Below are 20,263 nucleotides of genomic sequence, written 5' to 3' on the forward strand. Positions count from 1 at the left end.
CAACACAGAGCCCAATGTGGGGCTCAATCCCATGAACCATGAGATCATGACCTGAGCTGAAATCAAGAGTCGGACATTTAACCAACTGAAACACCCAGGTGCCCCCGGATGAACCACCCGATAATAATTTCAATATTGTCATGAAATGGATGACTTTTCCCCCCCAAGAAAACCTAAATTGAGGAATTTACTTAAAAATTAAAATCTTGAATATGACAATAAGCAGGGGGTGTAGGGGGGGTACTGGAAATGATGTTAAAGATCCAGCCATGATGCCTCTCCCCTCAATCCCGCCCCCGGGAGGGAAAAATAAGAATGAGATTCAGATACTTGGAGGAACCAGTGCTTTCAAGCTTCTTAGATGGATAATCTCCATGACATAAATTACTGAAGATGGTTGAAAGGTACAAAAGACTCCAACTCACATCACAAAAGGACTATAACTCTGATGTCGGGATCTATAAAAGAAAATAAACGAACACACCTCCTTCATGTGGTGTTGCCTTGTGAGGCAACCAGGAGTGTGTGTTGTATTCCACACACAAGCCCAGGGCCATATTGAAAAGAAGAGTTAATACGTGTTTTTTTGCTCTCTCAGCTGACTGGCCACCGTGGACGAGTGGATGCCACTCTAAAGTCCCAGGGAACGAGAAGGAGAGGGAGCAGAGTATGTTCTGGGCTGGGAGAACTGTGGAGAACAGTATCATTCGTGGTGTTAAAATGCGAGTTTGACGCACTGCAAATAGGCGGGTTCTTTTTAGCAACGACTCGAGGAGACCGCCGGTAAAGATTAAGGACTGTTGAAACCATGTGGCCGCAGGAAGGGGATCACTGGATGTCACCGGAGCCTGAGAGGAAGTGACCGAATATGTCAAGGGGAAAGTACGGCTAGGGGCCTGTCATGACTTGAAGGGACCTGCAGAGAACGAAATAGGGACCGCTAACATTTCGTGGCGGGAACACATGTCCACAGGGAGCACTCCAGCGTGAGCCCATGGTGGGCCAATTCAGCTTTCAGTCCCACATTCCCTTGCATGGGAACGCATGCTTGGACTCCCCCATGCTATGTGGACAATACTTCCGTGCATCAATAGCATTTCTATGTATTTCATCTACAGTTTGCATATATCTATGAGAAACCCTAAATCAAATACTAGCACCCTGTAGTCTGCAGGACAACGAAAGAACGTTACACTGTGACCTCAACCATCTATCCCTTCACTCACCAAATCATACACACACACACACACACACACACACACACACACACACACACACACACAAAACACGAAACAACCAGGAACTTCCTGCCCTCGGGCATACAGACCCACCATCTCACAAGCATCCTGGCCTTTTCCTTGTCTATTTCAATTAGGAGTTTGCTGGATTTCACTCCCTTCCACCTTCCCAGGAAATTTGATCACCTCTCCCTTCGCTTTTATCCGAGAGCTTTGTTGCTGCCTTGGGAACGTACCCAAGCCACTCAGTCATGAAGAAATAACACGCACCCAGCTCTCCGTCAATCCATGACGCCTTCTAGCCTTTTCCCTCTCTCTGCATTCTTTATCATAAATTTTGCCACAAAAAAATCTATTCACCTCCATTTTGTCACCTGCCACCCTTTCCTCCATTCTTGCAAATCCGACTTCTGTGTCCAACACTCCACTGAATTGACTCCAAGTCACCAATGGCCACCCGTTCTCTCCCTGGAGATTGAGCCACTACCCTGGCTTCGATCCTCTCCGCGCACGGATGACTCACCAACGTATACTTCAATTCTGGATCTTTGTTCTTTGCTTCAGATTCACACACTCACAAAGCCTACTTAGCATCTCCGTTCGCAAGTCCACAGGCACGTTAAGTCGTTGCGTCCACAAACGGAACTCATGATGTCCTCGTGCCCAGCTGGACCTCCACCGAGCACACGTCATCTCGGAAGAGAGCCCCGGGACTCAGCTTTGACACCTCCCCTGCACTCACGCCTCCACCGACAGACTTTCACCTTCTACATATTTCTCAGAGTTATCCACTGCCCTTCACCTCTGCTGTCATTACTGCTCAAGAACAAGCCCTTGCCTGGACGAGGCAACAGCTTTGTAGACGGCCTCCCTCACATCTGCTCTTATCCCTCCCAAACCTGTTTCTTTAGGATACAGCTCGACTCACCTTTCTGAGATACAAAAAAATTGGATCATGCATCTCCCACTTTAATTCTTTGAATGGTCTCCCGCTGATCTTGGGATAAAGAGCCAAATCAGCTTTGCCCATAAGGCATTCATTGTCTGGCCCCTGCCTTTGTCTCTAGCGTCACCTCGCTGTCTTTCTCACTACTCCCGCCGCACCTGCCTTCTTCACTCTGGGGATGGACCATGAACCCTCCTGCCACCCAGGGACTTTGTACCTGCCTTTTTTTTTTCTGCTGGGAACTCCTTCTGGGCCACCCCCTCCAACGCCTCTTTTGCTTCAGCAATTCCCCATCTTTCATATTTAAGTTCAAGTGTAATTGTTTTTAGGGAGGGTTTCCCTCACTTCCCTAATTAGGTCACGTTCCTCCTATTATATGTTTTCCTAGCACCATGCATTTATTTTGCTCTAACCAGCTGTGATTTACACATGTGGGTGATTATGTGATCAGTGCATTTTCCCCACTAGACTTGAGTTCCAAAAGCAGGAACTACTTAGAGTCACTGTCACCCAGCCCAGTGCCTACCACAAAGAAATGTGCAATAGATATCTGTAGAAATTTTTTTTTAAATTTTTTTTACATTCATTTATTTTTGAGAGACAGAGCACAAGTGGGGAGGGGCAGAGAGAGAAGGAGACAGAATCCGAAGCAGGCTCCGGGCTCCGAGCTGTCAGCACAGAGCCCGACACGGGGCTCGAACCCACAAACCGTGAGATCGTGACCTGAGCCGAAGCTGGACGCTCAACCAACTGAGCCACCCGGGCGCCGCAAGAATGTTTTTAAATGAAACAACGGGGAGGTGCCTGCTAACTGTCAGGACAAAGGCGAGGTGGCAGGGCTGGTGCTGCCCACATTATTTATTATTGTTCTTGAAATTCTAGACAATGAAATAAGATTAAAAAAGCTCAAATAAGATAAATAACTATTTGAAAGGGAAAAATAAAATCATCATGAATTAGAGATGGTTATTTTACTTAAGAGAATTGGTAAGAATGAACTTAAAACCGGTAGATGCATTAAGGAGCTCAGCAATTTGGCACACCTGGGGGGCTCAGCTGGTTAAGCATCTGACTCTTGATTTCGGCTCAGGTCACGATCTCCCAGTCTGTGAGTTTGAGCCCCACGTCAGGCTCTGTGCTGACAGTGTGGAGCCTGCTTGGGATTCTCTCTCTCTGCCCCTCCCCTGCTTGTGTTCTCTGTTTCAAAATAAATAAACTTAAAAAAAAAAAGAAATAAAAGGGGGTTCAGCAATTTAATCAGATTTTTTAAAGAGAAAAAATGGCGGCATTATAAAAAGAACACCCTGCTGTTATTATATTATAAATTAATCATCCCACTAACACTTATTCTATACCGTGTGCCAGGCACTGTGATTAAGAAGTTCTCCAACATCATCCTGTTACATGAGGACACTTAATCCCCTCATTAATCCTCATGAAGGAGGTATGGCTCTTCTCATTTTACAAAAATGAGTCTCTACAAACTTCTATAACAGCCCAAAGAGAGTGGCAGGGCTAGGGTTCAAAGTGGGGTCAGGCTTCAAAGTCAATGAATCTGCTACTAGCCTGTGCTGTTAGAAAATACAAAGGTAAGGGCGCCTGGGTGGCTCAGTGGGTTAAGCATCCGACTTCGGCTCAGGTCATGATCCCACGGTTCATGGGTTCAAGCCCCGCATTGGGCTCTGTGCTGATAGCCCGGAGCCTGCTTCGGATTCTGTGTCTCCCTCTTTCTCTGCCCCTCCCCTGCTCACACTCTGTCTCTGTATCTGTCTCTGTCTCTCTCCCTCAAAAATAAACATTAAACAATTGTTTTAAAAATACAAAAGTAAAAATGAAAGGGCCTAAATGCAACAAATAACATAAAATACAAAAGAAAAATTCTGGTGAGGAATGTTGATGATGTACGAAATTACAAAACCTTACCGGGGGTGTTACAAAGGCAGGCACATCGTATATACTCATGCACGTGCACACATACTGTGTTGCACGCATACGTATATACGCTGTGGAAGCTGGAAATCCAATGTCTGAATTCTTCATGTTTCCAGGAACTAAAAAAGAATTCTCTGTCGCCACTCCAAAATGAAAGCCGACTTAGGAAAGATTCCTAAGTACCAGCAATTACAACAAACAGATGTATTTTTATTTCTCGTATGATATGAAGATTAGTTGGAAAGTACAAGTACACAGAGGATCAGGATACGATCTTTGCAGGAATCTGCCATTGGCATCTATTATTTTTCTACCAGAAATAGGAAGCTGGAGAAACGGCTGTGTGCCTGTGGAAATGCTATCTTCCTGTGGTCTTTAGTTATGGCAGACCCACTCTCCTCGCGTGCAGGGGGAGGGTTAAAACCGACATTCTTAATCACACAGAAGTGGACTTGTAGACGCTGAGCCTCCAAAACCACATTAAAATGGATCACTGAGAGGCAAGAGTCACTGTATGTAGCTAGTACGGTCAAGACAATAAAGGCAAGATAACCAAAAGCTGTGCACCATCAAGTCAAGGAAGGACTGTGTGCTACTCATTTTACATCCCGATTTTGAGCCCAGAACCCAGAGCCATGAAGTCTAGCACAGAGCAGGCATGAGCTTCCCTGTCTTTATTGAGGATCCTGGTTTCAAGTATTACCCTTTACGTTTCACAGAATTTACTTATTTAAAAGCAAAATTTAAGCTTAAACCCCAAAAGTTAAAAATATTACTTTCTGCCAAGTTAAAAGGCTGATTATATGCACCCATTATATGGCCAGCTCTCTCTAAAAGAGGAGAACTGTTTTCTGTTTGGGACTGCATGATGGCCTCTGAGCCTCGGTTTCCCTAACTGTAAAATTTGGGTTAGTGGGTATCCAAGGTTCACTTAAATGGTATTATTCTAGGATTACACAATACAATGCACTCTCACAAGGCAAAATTGCTGTTTAACTGAGTATTGAAAGATTTCCAAGTTGATCTCTGTTAAAACTTGTAAAATGTGTTCCAAGTTCACCAGAGGATGCCAGACAATAAACGGGCACTCCACATCAACTATCTGCACAGTGAGCTGCACTTCTGACATGTTCAAGGTGCTCTGTCTTCTCACAGTCAGCCCAAAGGTCCACAGGGCCAATAAGGATAAACTCAATTAGCCAGGTTTCGCAAAACTTGTATTTTTTTAAGTTTATTTATTTATTTTGAGAGAGGGAGAGCATGCATGCATGCATATGAACAGGGGAGGAGCAGAGAAAGAAGTGGGGGGTGAGAAAATCCCAAGCGGGCTCCACACTTGGCATAGAGACTGACATGGGGCTCGATCCCACGACCGTGAGATCACAACCTGAGCCAGAACCAAGAGTAGGATGCCCAACTGACTGAGCCACCCAGGCGTCCCAAATTTGTATGTTTTAAGTGGATTCAAAGGTCATTCTACTACTCCAAGGTACATACCCAAGAAACATGAAAAAATATGTCCATATAAAAACATGTACCTGAATGACCATAGTAGGATTATTCATAACACCCAAGACATGCAAAGAATCCAAATTTCTAACTGATGAATGGATAAGCAAAATGTGGTTTATCCCTACAATGGAAGAGTATTAGTCATAAAAAGGAATGAAGTTCTGATTCATGCTACAACATGGATGGACCTCAACTGGAAACATTATACTAAGTAAAAGTCACGAAGGACCCCATATTATGTGATTCATCTTATACAAAATGTCCAGAATAGACAGAAAGTAGATCAATGGTTTCCAGAGGCTGCCACTGGCAGGGAAAATGGGGGTTTGAGGAAAAATGGGGAGTGACCTGCTTAAGGGTACAGGGTTCTGTGGGGGTAAAGTGCTGTGACGCTGATTATGAGGATGTTTGCACAACCTTGTGAATATACTAAAACCCACCAAATTGAATAAAGACTTCAAATGCATAAATTGTATGGGGTGTGAATTACATCTCAATAAAACTATTAGCAAATAAAAAAAGAAAGTCATTCCCATAGGCTCAGCCATCCTGGAGGTGCCTCCTAGAGCTACCTCAGTAGACAGCACAATAGCAGATTCTAACATCTTGGTACCAAGCTTCAAAGATGAGGTCAAGTGCCGCCTGGATGGCTCAGTCAATTAAGCGTTTGACTCTTGATTTCGGCTCAGGTCATGATCTCACAGCTCATGAGATTGAGCCTTGCGTCGGGCTCTGTGCTGATAACATGGAGCCTGCTTGAGATTCTCTCTCTCTCCGTCTCTCCCTTCCCCGCCTCCCTCAAAATCAATCAATCAATCAATCAATCAATCAATCTATCTATCTATCAAACATGAGGTCCAACAGACTCCGCCAACTGAATCAGAATTCGCCTGGTCATTTTTCCTTGGGCAACTCCAACTGCTCTCTTAGTTCCGAGGACCCAACATGCCATGTTTCCCCAAATCGAGGGGCCTTCCCAGTCAGGGAAAAAAAACTAAACTCAAGGATAGCAGAGTACTAGATGAAATAGTAATTCTACCAAAGGCAACGTTCAAGAGTTTTGAGATTAAGAGATTTGAGGCTGTGCAAGCAACAGCAGGATTTGTTTCTGCTCTCATAATAAAAGACACAGCTCCAGGCCCCTGGTGATACTGCAGGAACGTGCTGGTTCAGAAGTGGTAGAGATAGCTGATACTTTCCAGGAATGTCATAGGAAGTTTCAGCCATCTATAACGGCAGTTGAATGGGGGACCATTTTTGCATCTCGGCAACTACCTCTGGAGGCGTCCTCAAGACTCATCAGGAAAGCACTAGTTCCTATTCTCTCCAAGGACATGTTCATGTGAAGGTTTCCAAGCTATAACAAGGGTGGTGTCCAGGGTGCTGAACTCAGAGCAGGAGTTAAGTTCTGAGCAGCAGCATAGGTGTGCTGTGGACTTGGGGCTGAGACTATGTGCCCTGGAGGCAAGAGACACAGCAGCCAGTTGAGGTCCAGGTGAGTAAGACAATCTGAACTCCTAGTCAGTTGGGTGGGCTTCTAAAAACCAGGGAGAAGCAAGTAAGAGAGCAGAGAGAATCTGGGAGCAGCCAAGTGTTCTGTTCTTAAATCCTCCGTGCATAACTCCATGTGAAAGGTAGTAGCTTAGCTGAAGGCTGGGGCTAAAACATATGTCACTTCCTCTGGGTCTACGGCAGGCTGGCAATGTCAGAGAACAGGTGTCTGTGTCAGGATAGGTGGGTTTAGAGGTTGAATTAGGACAGGACAAAGACAAATACCACCAAGTCTTGGAGACTGGATGGGAAGGACTGGGAATTCACTTAAGGGCCCGGAGGAAAAGAGGGAGGGGCTCAGGTACAGTGACAGGATCAGGAGCTCTAATACCTGATAGGGAGCTCCAAGTAATGGGCTCAGGAGCACCAGGAGGGCTGGAGCATGCACTTGAACTAACCACCTTCTAAGGCAGTAGCTCCTGTATTCTTCTCACCATTGGCTGGGACTGAAGTCAGAGCACTTTTTTTAAAGTTTATCTATTTATCTGGAAGAGGGAAAGAGAGAGAGAAGAAAGAACTCATGCAGGAGGGGCAGAGAGAGAGAGAGAGAGAGAGAGAGAGAGAGAGAAACGCAAGCAGGCTCTGCACTGTCAGTGCAGAACCCGACGTGGGGCTCGAACTCACAAACCGTGAAATCATCACCTGAGCTGAAATCAAGAGTCGGACGCTTAACTGACCGAGTCCCCCAGGCGCCCCTGAAGTCAGAGCACATTTAGCCACCAGGGTTTGCCACAAGTGCTGGAATCCAGGGTCAGGGTGTCAGGGGTCCTGGAGTCCTGATCAGATGAGTCTCCTTCAGGTCAGCAGAAGAGCTAGCTTTCCAACTATTTCTATCTTTTCCTTCCAAAAAAGAGAGCCCTGGAGAATGACTATCTGAGCTCCTGCTCTCTGCTCATCAACTCTCTTTTGATCCTGGAGGGCTTAATAATCTTGGTGCCAACTTGCACCCTATTGAGGCCACCTGGCCATATTAGCACTTCCTAATCCTAACAGGCCCACTGGCTACGCACATTACACACACATACGTGCACACACATAAACCAGAGTGACCAGTGCGCTCTTCCCTGGTCTCCAGCCCAATGTGCAGGTATGAGGGTGACTCCTGACAGAGTCTCATCAGAAATGGCAATCCCAGGCCACCTCAATTTGTAACACTGACTTACGGGCAAGATTGCCTCGACTTATCAGTTCTGCATTCTCCTACTTATTCCATATTAATCAGTGGCCTCTTTCCCCACCTCATTTATACATTTGCTGAGGCCAAAGGAGCATAACATTTTTGGGGGGGGGGGAGGGGGTCAGGATATACTGCCACACTATCCTTTATCTTCCTGGAATAATCACAATGGAAAATAAAGGCAGAGAAGGCATAGTTTTCAGTTATTCGAATGACTTTACCTCCTTTAGGTTTTTCTAAGTTGCATGTTTGGCTTAGCCAAGTCAGTGGTTTCTCAAACTATTAGCAACATAAGACGCCGCTGTCCCGCCCCACCCCCCCCACCCCCCCGAGAGAATCCAATACCTCCCAAGCATGTGGCCGTGCAAGGGGTGAAGCCAGCGTACTCCCAGTGGTAGGTCATCGTGCTGTCCTCCTGGGGAGAGGCGTCGGGCTGGCGGGAGGCAGGGCTCTCGTCGCAGGGGTTGAGGAGGCAGGGCCGCTCGGTGGGCAGCTGGGGGCCCTCGCACTCTTCCTCAGGCAGCTCGGTCTCCGTCTGCGTGAACGTCAGGAGCACACGGCACTTCACCTCCCGGACCTGGACGCCCGGCCCGCACGTGGTGCTGCAGGCCGACCAGGGCTCCGGGATGAACCTACAGAAGACCCAGGAGTCCCCGTTATACACTGGCCCCGCAGGAGCGACAGGCCTTCCCTGAAGGGAAGAAATAACTTCGCTCAGAGGGAATTCGGGACATTGGAAAGGACGTTTATTTTTCCTGGTGCTCAACTAGGTCATGAACAAATTGTCCAATCTTATTAGCAACAGAAAGGATTTTTCACTGGAGATCTAGTGAATGTTTGCACCCATTTTATTTGTTTGTTTATTTAGCTATTTATTTAGAGAGCAGGGGTGGGGCAGAGAGAGAGAGAGAGAGAGAGAGAGAGAGAGAGAGAGAGAGAGAGAGAGGGAGTCCCAAGTCTGACAGTGCAGAGCCCGATGCAGGGCTCAAACTCACAAATCATGAGATCATGACCTGAGCCGAAATCAAGAGTCGGACACTTAACTGACTGAACCACCCAGGTGCCCCAAAAGTTTGCATCCATTTTAAAACTCAAATGCTGTGCTATCACCTTTGTATAACATCATTAAAATTAGGCCCTTCAAAAATTTGGTCATAAATAAACCATTATGTAGTGATAATTTCTAATCTGAGTTCTTTTATAATACGGAGAATTTTCATCAATATTTATTCAATGAATCTTTATCAGGCTTATCCTTTAACAGGTAGGACTTTATTAAACTCTCAATATTTAAGATAATAAATGTTTTCTGCAGGGTAGATGAAGCTTTCATATTCTGTCCTCAACTACACTACACTGAATTTCATCTTCTCGAAAATATCTTAGATACAATATGGCTGAATAAAGTATTTATTTCTGATTCTGAATTATTATCCACTAAATCAGAGGTTGTCAACCTAGAGCCTACAGGTCAAGTCCAGCCCACCTGTTTCTCTACAGACTACAGAATGACTTTTATAGTTTTAAATGGTTGGGGGTGGAAAAGAAGGGTAATATTTTCTGAATGACACAACATTGAATTAAAGTATCCATAATTATAGTTTTATTGGAATATGGCCATGGTCACTTGCTCACTTCTTGTTCATGACTGCTTTTATGCTACATGGCAGAGCTGAGGATTTGCCACAGAGACTATTTGGCCCACAAAGCCTAAAATCTTTACTATCTGGGCCTTTGCAGAAGACGTTTACTGATTCCTGCACTGAACTGAAAAGCAGAGACTCAGCAGGGACATACTTAGTTAAGTCATCCCGAAGCAACACTTGCATTGTGAGATATTCACAAGTGACAGGCAAGGAAGAGCTCAGCGAATGTAAGTTTGGGAAACCACGGGTGCAATAGTGCTCCACAGGTTTAATTACTGCAAAACTTTTCCAAAGACCATGATGCATGAATGCGTACTATAAATGCCTAAGAGGGGAATATGGCGTGCATCATTTCCTGAGTTTAAGTGAACGCAGATCTCTGTTCACAGGATAACGTACTAAGTCGCTTTAGAAAACGGCTAAGATATAGTTTCAAGGGTTCATGTTCAAAATCTCAGAACGGGTAGTAAGGGTCTCTCAGAGTCCTCCAACCTTCTTTCCCTGGACAAGACTTCATCACCGTTGTCCACAATCCAATCAGCAGGAGGAAACACCACTGGGATACATGAGCCCCGTAAAGAGCCCTGCAAACAGTAAACCCTCCAAATTCTATTTACTGCATTGAAAACTTTTGGTGGAGAACTCCCTCCCCTACCCTAGGCCAGGAGAGGGCTCCCCCAACCTCCCAGAAGGGAGGGGTATTGGCATAATATTTGAACATGCTCTTTTCTCTCCTTGCTGTTTTCCCCAGTAGAACGGGAAAGAAAAAGCCTGATTAAACTTAAGACGAGGCACCGATACAATGTAATATACATACAACGTAATAATATGAGGTCAATTAAAAGAAGGAGGTGTGTCTGTATTAATTCAGAAGGAATAGTCTCCTCTTGGAGAGAGTTAAATGAAGTTAAGTGTGGGATGGCTCATATACTGGGATCTTTTGTCTAAATACACACATAAAGGCATGCATATGTATATGTAGTGCATATGTTATTTAATTAAAACATTTATAGCACACATGCCTGTACATGATTTACGTACAATGTACAATGTCTCTTTTCTGGAAGCAATCGATCGCACGTGCCAGAGTGTGGAGTGGGAGCTTCTACTTTCTGTTTATAGCTTTAAAAGGCTTGCATTTTCTAACCATGTGCATACTGTACTTTTTTAATTTTTTAACGTTTATTCATTTTTGAGATACAGAGAGACAGAGCACGAGCGGGGGAGGGGCAGAGAGAGAGGGAGACACAGAATCGGAAGCAGGCTCCAGGCTCCCAGCTGTCAGCACAGAGCCGACGCGGGGTCTTGAACTCACAGACCGCGAGATCATGACCTGAGCTGAAGTCGGACGCTTAACCCACTGAGCCACCCAGGCACCCCTGTGCACACTGTACGTTTATGGTCACCTTCTTTTCCCCTCCTCTCTCCTTAGTGATAAAAACTGAAAATTGAGATGTAGATTCTTTTCATTCACAGGGAACCCCTGTGTCTGTTGTGATTCAGAGCCCCATTAGAAGATGGGGCTGGAGGAAAGGCTCACCTCAGTTCCCAACGTGGCAAGTGATGGTCACATCCAGTGTTTTCCTAAGGTGTCCCGGACCTTTCAAGTTGGCTTTCAGAGACCCTTTTAGGGGTCCTCTTAAAAATCAGATGTGAGAACTGTCCAAATTAGCCAGGAGTGGTTTGAAAGGGGGTGGGGGGGGAAGCTATGGCAACAGAAACTTTATGTATAAACTAGCATGATGGTCTTTGTGGATTTTTTTCAATTTTTTATGTATTATTAGTATTGTTTAATTATTTATTTTTTAAATGTTTATTTATTTATCTCGAGAGAGACAGCATGAGTGTACGTGCACAAGCAGGGGAGGGGCAGAGAAAGGGAGAGAGAAAATCCCAAGCCGGCTCCACACTGTCAGTGCAGAGCCCGACATGGGGCTCGATCTGATGAACCATGATATCATGACCTGAGCTGAACTCAAGAGTTGGATGCTCAACTGACTGAGCCACCCAGGTGCCTCATTATTGCTTACTGAAACAAAGATGTTTTTTTTTTATTTGAGAGACAGAGAGCGAGCGAGCGCATGAGCAGGGAGGGGACGGGGTGGGGGGAGAGACAGAGACAGAGAGACAGAGAGAGAGGGAGAATTCCAAGCAAGCTCTGTGTTGTCAGTACACACGGAGCTCGAACTCACCAAATGTGAGATTAGGACCTGAGCCGGAATGCAGAGTCAGAGGCTTAACTGACTGAGCCCCGCAGGGGCCCTAAGGGGAGCTTTTGAAGCACTTGGAGCAGGGGGAGGGAGAAACAGTCTGCAAAGGAGACCTTCTGGGGGTGATGGGAGTGTTCTGTATCCTTCCTGAGGCTGGGGCTGGGTGGCTGTTTACACCTGTTAAAACTCATCACTTTAAATAGATACCGCCTACTGTATGTAAATTCTACCTCTTCAAAACGGATTTTTTTTAAATGGCAGTTTTTATTTTTAAGTTTATTTATTTATTTATTTATTTTTTGAGAGAGAGAGAGAGAGAGAGAGAGAGGGAGAGAGAGAGAGAGAGAGAGATACAGAATGCAAGCAGGGGAGGGGCAGAGAGAGAGGGAGACCAGAATCCAAAGTAGTTCCAGGCTCTGAGCTGTCAGCACAGAGCCTGACGTGAGGCTCGAACCCACAAACTGTGAGATCATGACCTGAGCTGAAGCTGGACATTCAACTGACTGAGTCACCCAGGCACCCTGGCAGTTTTTAGAGACAAAATGAAAGAAAAATGAAATAATCCGATATTGAAGATGCCTGGATTCTTCAAGTAGAGGTTCTAACACAAGACAAACAGACAAAGTGTTCAGAAATAAAACATGTTTAAAAAAAAAGTGCCTACAATATAGCTTGGAAAGGCACACTATCTCCCAGGAAAAAGTGATAAAAAATGATGAACATAAAAACTTAGAGTTTTAGGGGCACCTGGGTGGCTCGGTCGGTTGAGCATCCGATTTCGGCTCAGGTCATGATCTTGTGGTTCCTGGGTTTAAGCCCTGTGTCAGGCTCTGTGCTGACAGCTCAGAACCTGGAGCCTGCTTCAGATTCTGTCTCCCTCTCTGACCCTCCCCCATTCATGCTCTGTCTCTCTCTGTCTCAAAAATAAATAAACATTACAAAAATTAAAAAAAAAAAACTTATGTGTTTCACGCAGAATAATGGCCACCCCAAAGATGCTCACACCCTAGTCTCTAGAATTTATGAATATGTTATATTGCATGGCAAAAGGAATTCTGCAGATATGGTTAAGGTTATGGGCCTCGAGATAAGGAGATTATTCTAGCAGGATAATCTAATCACAGGTCCTTAAAAACAGAAATTTCTTTGGCTGAAGTCAGAGAGATGCAGGAAAAGAGCGGGAGAGATTCAGAGCACGAGAGGTACCCCAGCTGCTGCTGGCTGGGAGACGGAAGGGGCCAGGAGCCAAGGAGTGCAGGCGACCCCTTGAAGTTGAGAACAACTGGCCGACAGCCAGCAAGGAAATGGGAGTTTCGATTCTACAACTGCATGAAACTGAATTCTGCCAACTACCTGAATAGGACTGGAAGCACATTCTCCCCCAGGGCCCCAGACAGGCGCTCAGGCTGAGAGACACCTCGATTTTGGCTTCGTGGGACCCAGTGCAGAGGAACCACTTCAATCTACTGGGCTCCTGACTTACAGAACTGAGATAGCAAATGTTTATTAAGCCACTAGGTGTGTGGTAAATTGCTCCTGCGGCCACAGAAAAGGAAAACACCTGGCTAAAAATTTCTTTTTAGAAACCAGGAGCTTTGAAATAGGTTGGTAAGAAAGCCAGCTATGTCAACTTACTCATTTTAAAGATGGAGAAGTCAATAGAAAAGGGATGTTGGTGATAAAAAAAAATACAGAAAAAGATGAAATTACAAAGGATCGATCTCCAGTTACTGGAGAAAATGAATCCAGAAAACACGCATCATCTAGAAAATTATGAGAAACAAGGAGATAACTTAAAATAGAGGCCAGAACAGGGTGCCTGGATGACGCAGTCAGTTAAGCATCTGATTTCAGCTCAGGTCATGATCTCACGGTTCGTGGGTTCGAGCCCCGCGTTGGGCTCTGTGCTGACAGCTTAGAGCCTGGAGCCTGCTTTGGATTCTGTGTGTCTCTCTCTGCCCCTCCCTTGCTCATGCTCTCTCTCTCGCATGTGCTCTCTCTCTCTCAAAAATAAATAAACCTTAAGAGAAAAGAAGAAAAAAAATGGAGGCCAGAACTATCAGCAATCATAATAAATTTAACTGAATTAAACTCTCCTATTAAAATACAAAGACTCTAATTTCAAAATCTATACGGGATACAAACGCTATCTCTTCAGAAATGTAAAAAGTATAAGGAATAACAAAATGAGATAAGGAAAGGTAAAAGGTACAAATTTTAGGAAAGAAGATGAAGTGATTCTTTAATGATGATATAACTATGGAAAACAGTATAGTTCATTGAAAATTTTTAGAAAAAAAATACAAGTTCAATGAAACAGTGCCTATGCATGGGGCATCTGGGGGGCTCAGTCAATTAAGCACCTGACTCCTAATTTCAGCTCATGTCATAATCCCAGGGTTTTGAGATGAAGCCCTGAGTTGGGCTCCACACCGAGGGTGAAGCATACTTAAAGTTCTCTCTTTCCCTCTTCTGCTCCCCCAACTTGTCTGCGCTCTCTCTCGCGCGCTCTCTCTCTCTCTCAAATAATAATAAAAAACAAAGTCCCTATCCATCTATCCTAAAACTACCAGGTTTCTCAAAATTCAACCAACATTTGTTGCTGGCGTTCATTGCCAGGCACCGTGCAAAGAATATTACATTTATCATTTAATGTAATTTTCACAACAACCTTATGAACAAGTACTGTTATTTTCCTGATTTTGAAGATGAAAAAGACTGAGGCTTAACACAGGAGCTTTTGAATAAAAACTCTATAAAAAAAGCACAGGGCTGGTATGATTAAAACCACAAAATACTGAAGGGGTTCTGACCCCAGAGATCTGATTCACTGGACAGAACAGCCCATGCCTCTGAATGGGAAGACGCAACACTAAAGATGTGCATCCCCCGTTAATTGATTTAGCAAACGAACGCAGTTCCGATCCGATTTAGGGGGAAGGAGGGTGGAAACAGACAAGACAACTCTAAGGTTTTATGGGAGGTTAGTTGAGGACCGTCATGAGCCGTTTAAAAGGAATAACAATGAGACAGCCCTCGCAGAGCCTGACAGACAAAAGTTCTAAAAAGTTGCAGTAATTCCCGTACTCTGGCACTGACGATGGAGTGGTCCATTTACACAATGAAGGTATTGTGACCTCAGCGTGCGCACTAGATTATTCACTAGATGGTGCGGGGCAGCTTGTTAATTATTCGAGGGAGAATTAAGTTAGACCAACACCACACACCACACGTCAGAGTAAATTCTCCATGGATCAAAGTTAAAGGTAAACCACGAAAACGTTAAGAATACAGCTGACCCTGGGGCGCCTGGGTGGTTCAGTCGGTTGAGCCTCCGACTTCGGCTCAGGTCATGATCTCGCGGTCCGTCAGTTCGAGCCCCGCGTCGGGCTCTGTGCTGACCGCTCAGAGCCTGGAGCCTGCTTCGGATTCTGTGTCTCCCTCTCTTTCTGCCCCTGCCCCACTCATGCTCTGTCTCTATCTCAAGAATAAATAAACGTTAAAAAAAATTAAAAAGAAAATACAGCTGACCCTTGAACAACTCAGGGGTTAGGGACACTGACCCTCTCCTCATCCCCCTGCCTACAGTCAAAAATCGACATACAACTTCTCACTCCCCAAACACTTAACCAATGGACCCTTACCCATAACATAAACAGTCAATTACACATATTTTTTTTATATGTACTATGTATTATATACTGTCTTCTCATAATAAAGTAAGCTAGAGGAAAGAAATACTATTAAAAAAATCATAAGGGGGGGGGTGCCTGGATGCCTTAGTCAGTTAAGCATCTGGTTCTTAATTTCAGCTCAGGTCATGATTTCATGGTCTGGGATCAAGCCCCACACTGGGCTCTGTGCTTGTTTGGGGTTCTCTCTCCATCTCCCTCTGTCCCTTCCCTGCTCACGCATGTGTATGCACGCACGTGTGTTCTCTCTCTCTAAAAAAAAAGAAAAGGAAAGAAAATCATAAGGAAAAAAAATACATTCACAGTGCCACACTGCAAAAATCCACATGTAAGGTGACCCACATAGTTCGAACCCATGTTGTTCAAGAGTCAACTGTACTAGAAAATAGCATTTTTTTTTGAAAAAAGGAAACTTCCTCATTTTGATGGAGGTGTGGGAAACAGGGTGGGCTTCAGGACTGCTTTGGTTGGCAAATCAGTACTGAATTTCGGAAATGCAATTTGACCAAAGAAATTCAATGCCTTCGATGTGCCTTCTGGCCCAGAAATTCCACCCCAACAAATGTGTCCGGTCTACACAGAGATGTGTAATTTGACATTTTCCACAGTTCCTTTTTTATCATAGTGAATGATTAGAAACAAGTTGCAGACAGCCAGGAAGATCTTTCTAAAATGTAATCAGGATGGTGAATGGATAAGGAAGATACGGTGTGTGCGCACACACACACACACACATATACACACATACATACACAAATGGAATATTACTCAGCCATCAAAAAGAGTGAAATCTTGTGGGGCACCTGGGTGGCTCAGTCGGTTAAGCGTCCAACTTCAGCTCAGGTCATGATCTCATGGTTCATGGGTTCAAGCCCCACATCGGGCTCTGTGCTTACAGCTCAGAGCCTGGAGCCTGCTTCGGATTCTGTGTCTCTCTGTCCCTCTTCCACTCACACTCTCTGACTCTCTCTCAAAATAAATAAACATTAAATAAATGAACACAAACTGAAATAAATGAACATAAAATGAAATAAATGAAAATAAACATTAAATAAATAAACATTAAAAAAAGAATGCAATCTTGCCATTAGCAACAACATGGATGGAACTAGAGTGTATTATGCTAAGCGAAATAAGTCAGTCAGAGAAAGACAGACACCATATGATTTCACTCACGCGTGGAATTTAAGAAACACCACCGATGAACATAGGAGAAGGAAAGGAAAACTAAGATAAAAACAGAGAGGGAGGCAAACCATAAGTGACTCTTAAATCCAGAAAACAAGCTGAAGGTTGCTCGAGGGGTGTTGGGTGTGGGGGATGGGCTAGACAGATGATGGGCATCGAGGAGGGCACTTGTTGGGACGTGCACTGGGTGTTGTATGTAAGCGATGAATCACTAAATCCTATTCCTGAAACCATTATTACACTATATGTTAACGAATCTGGATTTAAATAAAATTTAAAAATAAATAAATAAAATAGGATGTAATCGTGATGGCCTCACTTGTGAAAACCTCCCACTGCCTCCAAAGGAAGTCCCAGTTCCTTAGTGAACCGAGAAGTTTTCCAAGACCTGCTTAAGCTTCCCGCTGTATCCTTGCTGCCATTACCAACGTCTCTCCCCCACCGGCCCCTCCCCACACTCCGGACGTCAGCAACCAGGCGTGGCCAGCCGGCCTGCACACAATCCCACATACTTGACGTGTGGCTCTTCTGATGCCCGTGTGCATCTCAAGACCATCTCAAGTTCGCGTAGGTCCTGAAGGCAGGTCCTCGGACCAACCTACGGATGCGCGCAGCTTGAATTCAGGTCACGTAAGGTAAAACTAAAGCGCTTCCTAAAATCACATGCCAGAGAATCACCGTCTGCCACTTAACGGTCCTGAAGGGCTGGGCAATTCCCTAACCTCTTCTGTGCCTTGCTTTCTTCACCGCTAAAGTGAGGGTAATAATTACACCTCTTCATGGGGACATCGTTGGAACTGAGTGAGCTAACCCACCACATAGGCACCTGGCACAAACGATGTCCTCAATATTAGCCATTATTGTTCTTGCGGGAAAACCAGATGTCTCAAAGAAGACATACTTTGATGGTAGCGGATACAGCTTCCACAAATGGAGAAGCGAACATAGCAGTGAGGAAAACACCCAAGGCGCTCCAAAGTTGCCCTCTTTCCTTGGTTTTCATCTATGAAAAATGGGAGAATGGGGCGACCGAGCTGCGGAAGCATCGCGAACCCCAAAGAAAGTCGGAGGCCTCCCGGGAAGGCCTTTGAAAACAAGAATAACCCTATCGACTGTCAACACATTCCCCAGCGGAAAGCTAAGAAGGTCAAAACTGTAGTTCCCCTGGCTTAGCTTTATAAGCTGTAATTTTTATTTTCCTAATTAAAAAAAAAAAAATAAAGCTTTAGAACATCCACTCCCTGTGTAAATTCAGAGCCCAGGCCATGGGAAACCACAGAGGCAGAAATATTTATCTTCTCCAGGCGGGTTTGGCAGGCTTTGCTCAAGGGATCTGAAATATAGCTGCGTTCGCCTTCTCCTCCGTTGTCAACAAGGGAGCATCCCCAAACCACAAAGGACAGTGGTTATAAAGGGATGAACTGGAAGCTGAGGTATGCTGTGGTCCTGTTTGGAAATGGAGGGAATGCACGGAGTCAGAAGTGGTGGGAGGGAGGAAACTATAAACTTCGCACTAGACAGCCAGGAACATGCCAGAACCTGCCAGCAGCGTGAATTATAAAGGAAAATTGCATAGCAACCACAGAGGGAGGGAGGGAGGGAGAGACAGAGAGAGAGAGAGAGGAAGTGGGGAGGAGGCCGGGAACAGGTGCGTGCAGGCTCATTCTTCCATGCTGGACAGGCACGAGTGGGGTCTTTCTGCAGGAAAGGGCACATGAGCTCTGCTCAGGGAGTCAGGGGAGGAGGGAACCACCAGCAAAGGCAGGCGGACTGATGGATAAGCAGGCTTGGAATGAATACGAGGCCCGGACCTCCTGGAGCTTACATGGTATTGCCCCTTCCAATAAAATGAACGGCGGTGGGCGGGGGGGGGGGGGGGTGGTGCGTCCAACTCTTGATTTCTGCTCAGGTCATGATCTCACAGCTTGTGGGTTCGAGCCCAGCGTCGGGCTCTGTGCTGACAGCTCAGAGCCTGGAGCCTGTTTCTCATTCTGTGCCTCCCTCTCTCTCTGCCCCTCCCATGTTTGCGCTCTCTCTCTCTCTCAAAAATAAATAAATAAATAAATAAATAAATCATAAACATTAAACATAAATAAATAAAAATAAAAAATTTAGAAAAGGAGAAAATGGATAGGATTATCAGACCTTGAAAGGGACCCTTCGGACTCTCTGATCTAGTGGTTCCCAAACTTGGATGCTCCCTCCCCAGTCACTTGGGGTGCTTGCTAAAAACGCTGGCGGCAGATTCATAGAGACGGAAAGTCGAATCGAGGTGCTGGGGGCTGGGGGGGGGGCCAGTAGGGGGATACGGGGAGTTAGCACTTAACGGGTACAGAGTATATGTTGGGGGAGATGAAGCGGTTCTGGAGGTGGGTGGTGGGGCTGGTCACACAACGGCATCAGTGTAGTTTAAGGCCGCTAAACTGTACCCTTAGAAATGGTTAAAGAGGTAATTTTTAAAATTGAAGTGCAGCTGACATACGACATTCTAGCTGTTTCCGGCGTGCAACAGAGCGGGCTGATATTTTTACGTGTTACGAAACGATGCCCACGATGGGCATCGGCACTGTCGGTCACCACGCAAAGTTACGAACGACGATGGACCCTGTTCCCTGTTCATCCCCGTGACTTGTGTATTTTATAGCTGGAAGTTTGCACCTCTTCATCCCTTTCACCTATTTTGTCATGCATATTTTGCCACACACACACCAAAGGGTATCTGGCAGAGCCGAAAACGTTCTAGTGACTAAGCCCCACCCCCCAGCGTCTGCCACGCGGGGCCCAGAAATCTGCAATTACGTAGCACCACAAGTGGTTCTGATGAAAGCGCGTCACCTACACTCGAATAAGAAAATCAGTACAAGGGGAGTGTGGACGTGAGTGGCAGCTTCACGAAGGCCAGGCACGACCAGCAGCTCCATGTGGCTGGAACGTCCCCCTCAAGGCAAAGCAAGAAAGTGGTTAGGGATGAGGCCGGGAGCCAGGAAGGGTGATGGCCCCTGCTAAGTCTGGTTGGCCTTGTGAACGAGTGTAAATATCTGGGCGATGGGGAACCTCTGGGGTATTCGCAACATTGGAAGGAAAGAATCAGATTTGTGCCTTGGCTGGTCTAGTCCAAGAGCTGTGGAATGGGTAGGTTCGAAGGGACTGAGGGGGAAGCGAATCAGGAGG

At 45.5% G+C, this 20,263-nt stretch overlaps 1 protein-coding gene across 9 annotated transcripts in view; it reads right to left on the reverse strand.

The window, feature by feature from the left end:
• The window catches only part of ADAMTSL3 (ADAMTS like 3), a 353,112-nt gene that overhangs the window by 105,620 nt on the left and 227,229 nt on the right, over nucleotides 1-20,263 (reverse strand). For all 9 annotated transcript variants that reach the window (XR_006218331.1, XR_006218332.1, XR_006218333.1 and 6 more), the window contains exon 16: nucleotides 8,702-8,988. Coding sequence is in view for 5 of the 9 variants with exons in the window: in XM_042987917.1 (XP_042843851.1) it covers nucleotides 8,702-8,988 (287 nt within the window). In the remaining 4 variants the exon portion in view is untranslated. The remainder of the gene's footprint in view (nucleotides 1-8,701; nucleotides 8,989-20,263) is intronic.

The sequence above is a fragment of the Panthera tigris genome, chromosome B3 (assembly GCF_018350195.1).
Source record: "Panthera tigris isolate Pti1 chromosome B3, P.tigris_Pti1_mat1.1, whole genome shotgun sequence".
Taxonomy (NCBI): Eukaryota; Metazoa; Chordata; class Mammalia; order Carnivora; family Felidae; genus Panthera; species Panthera tigris.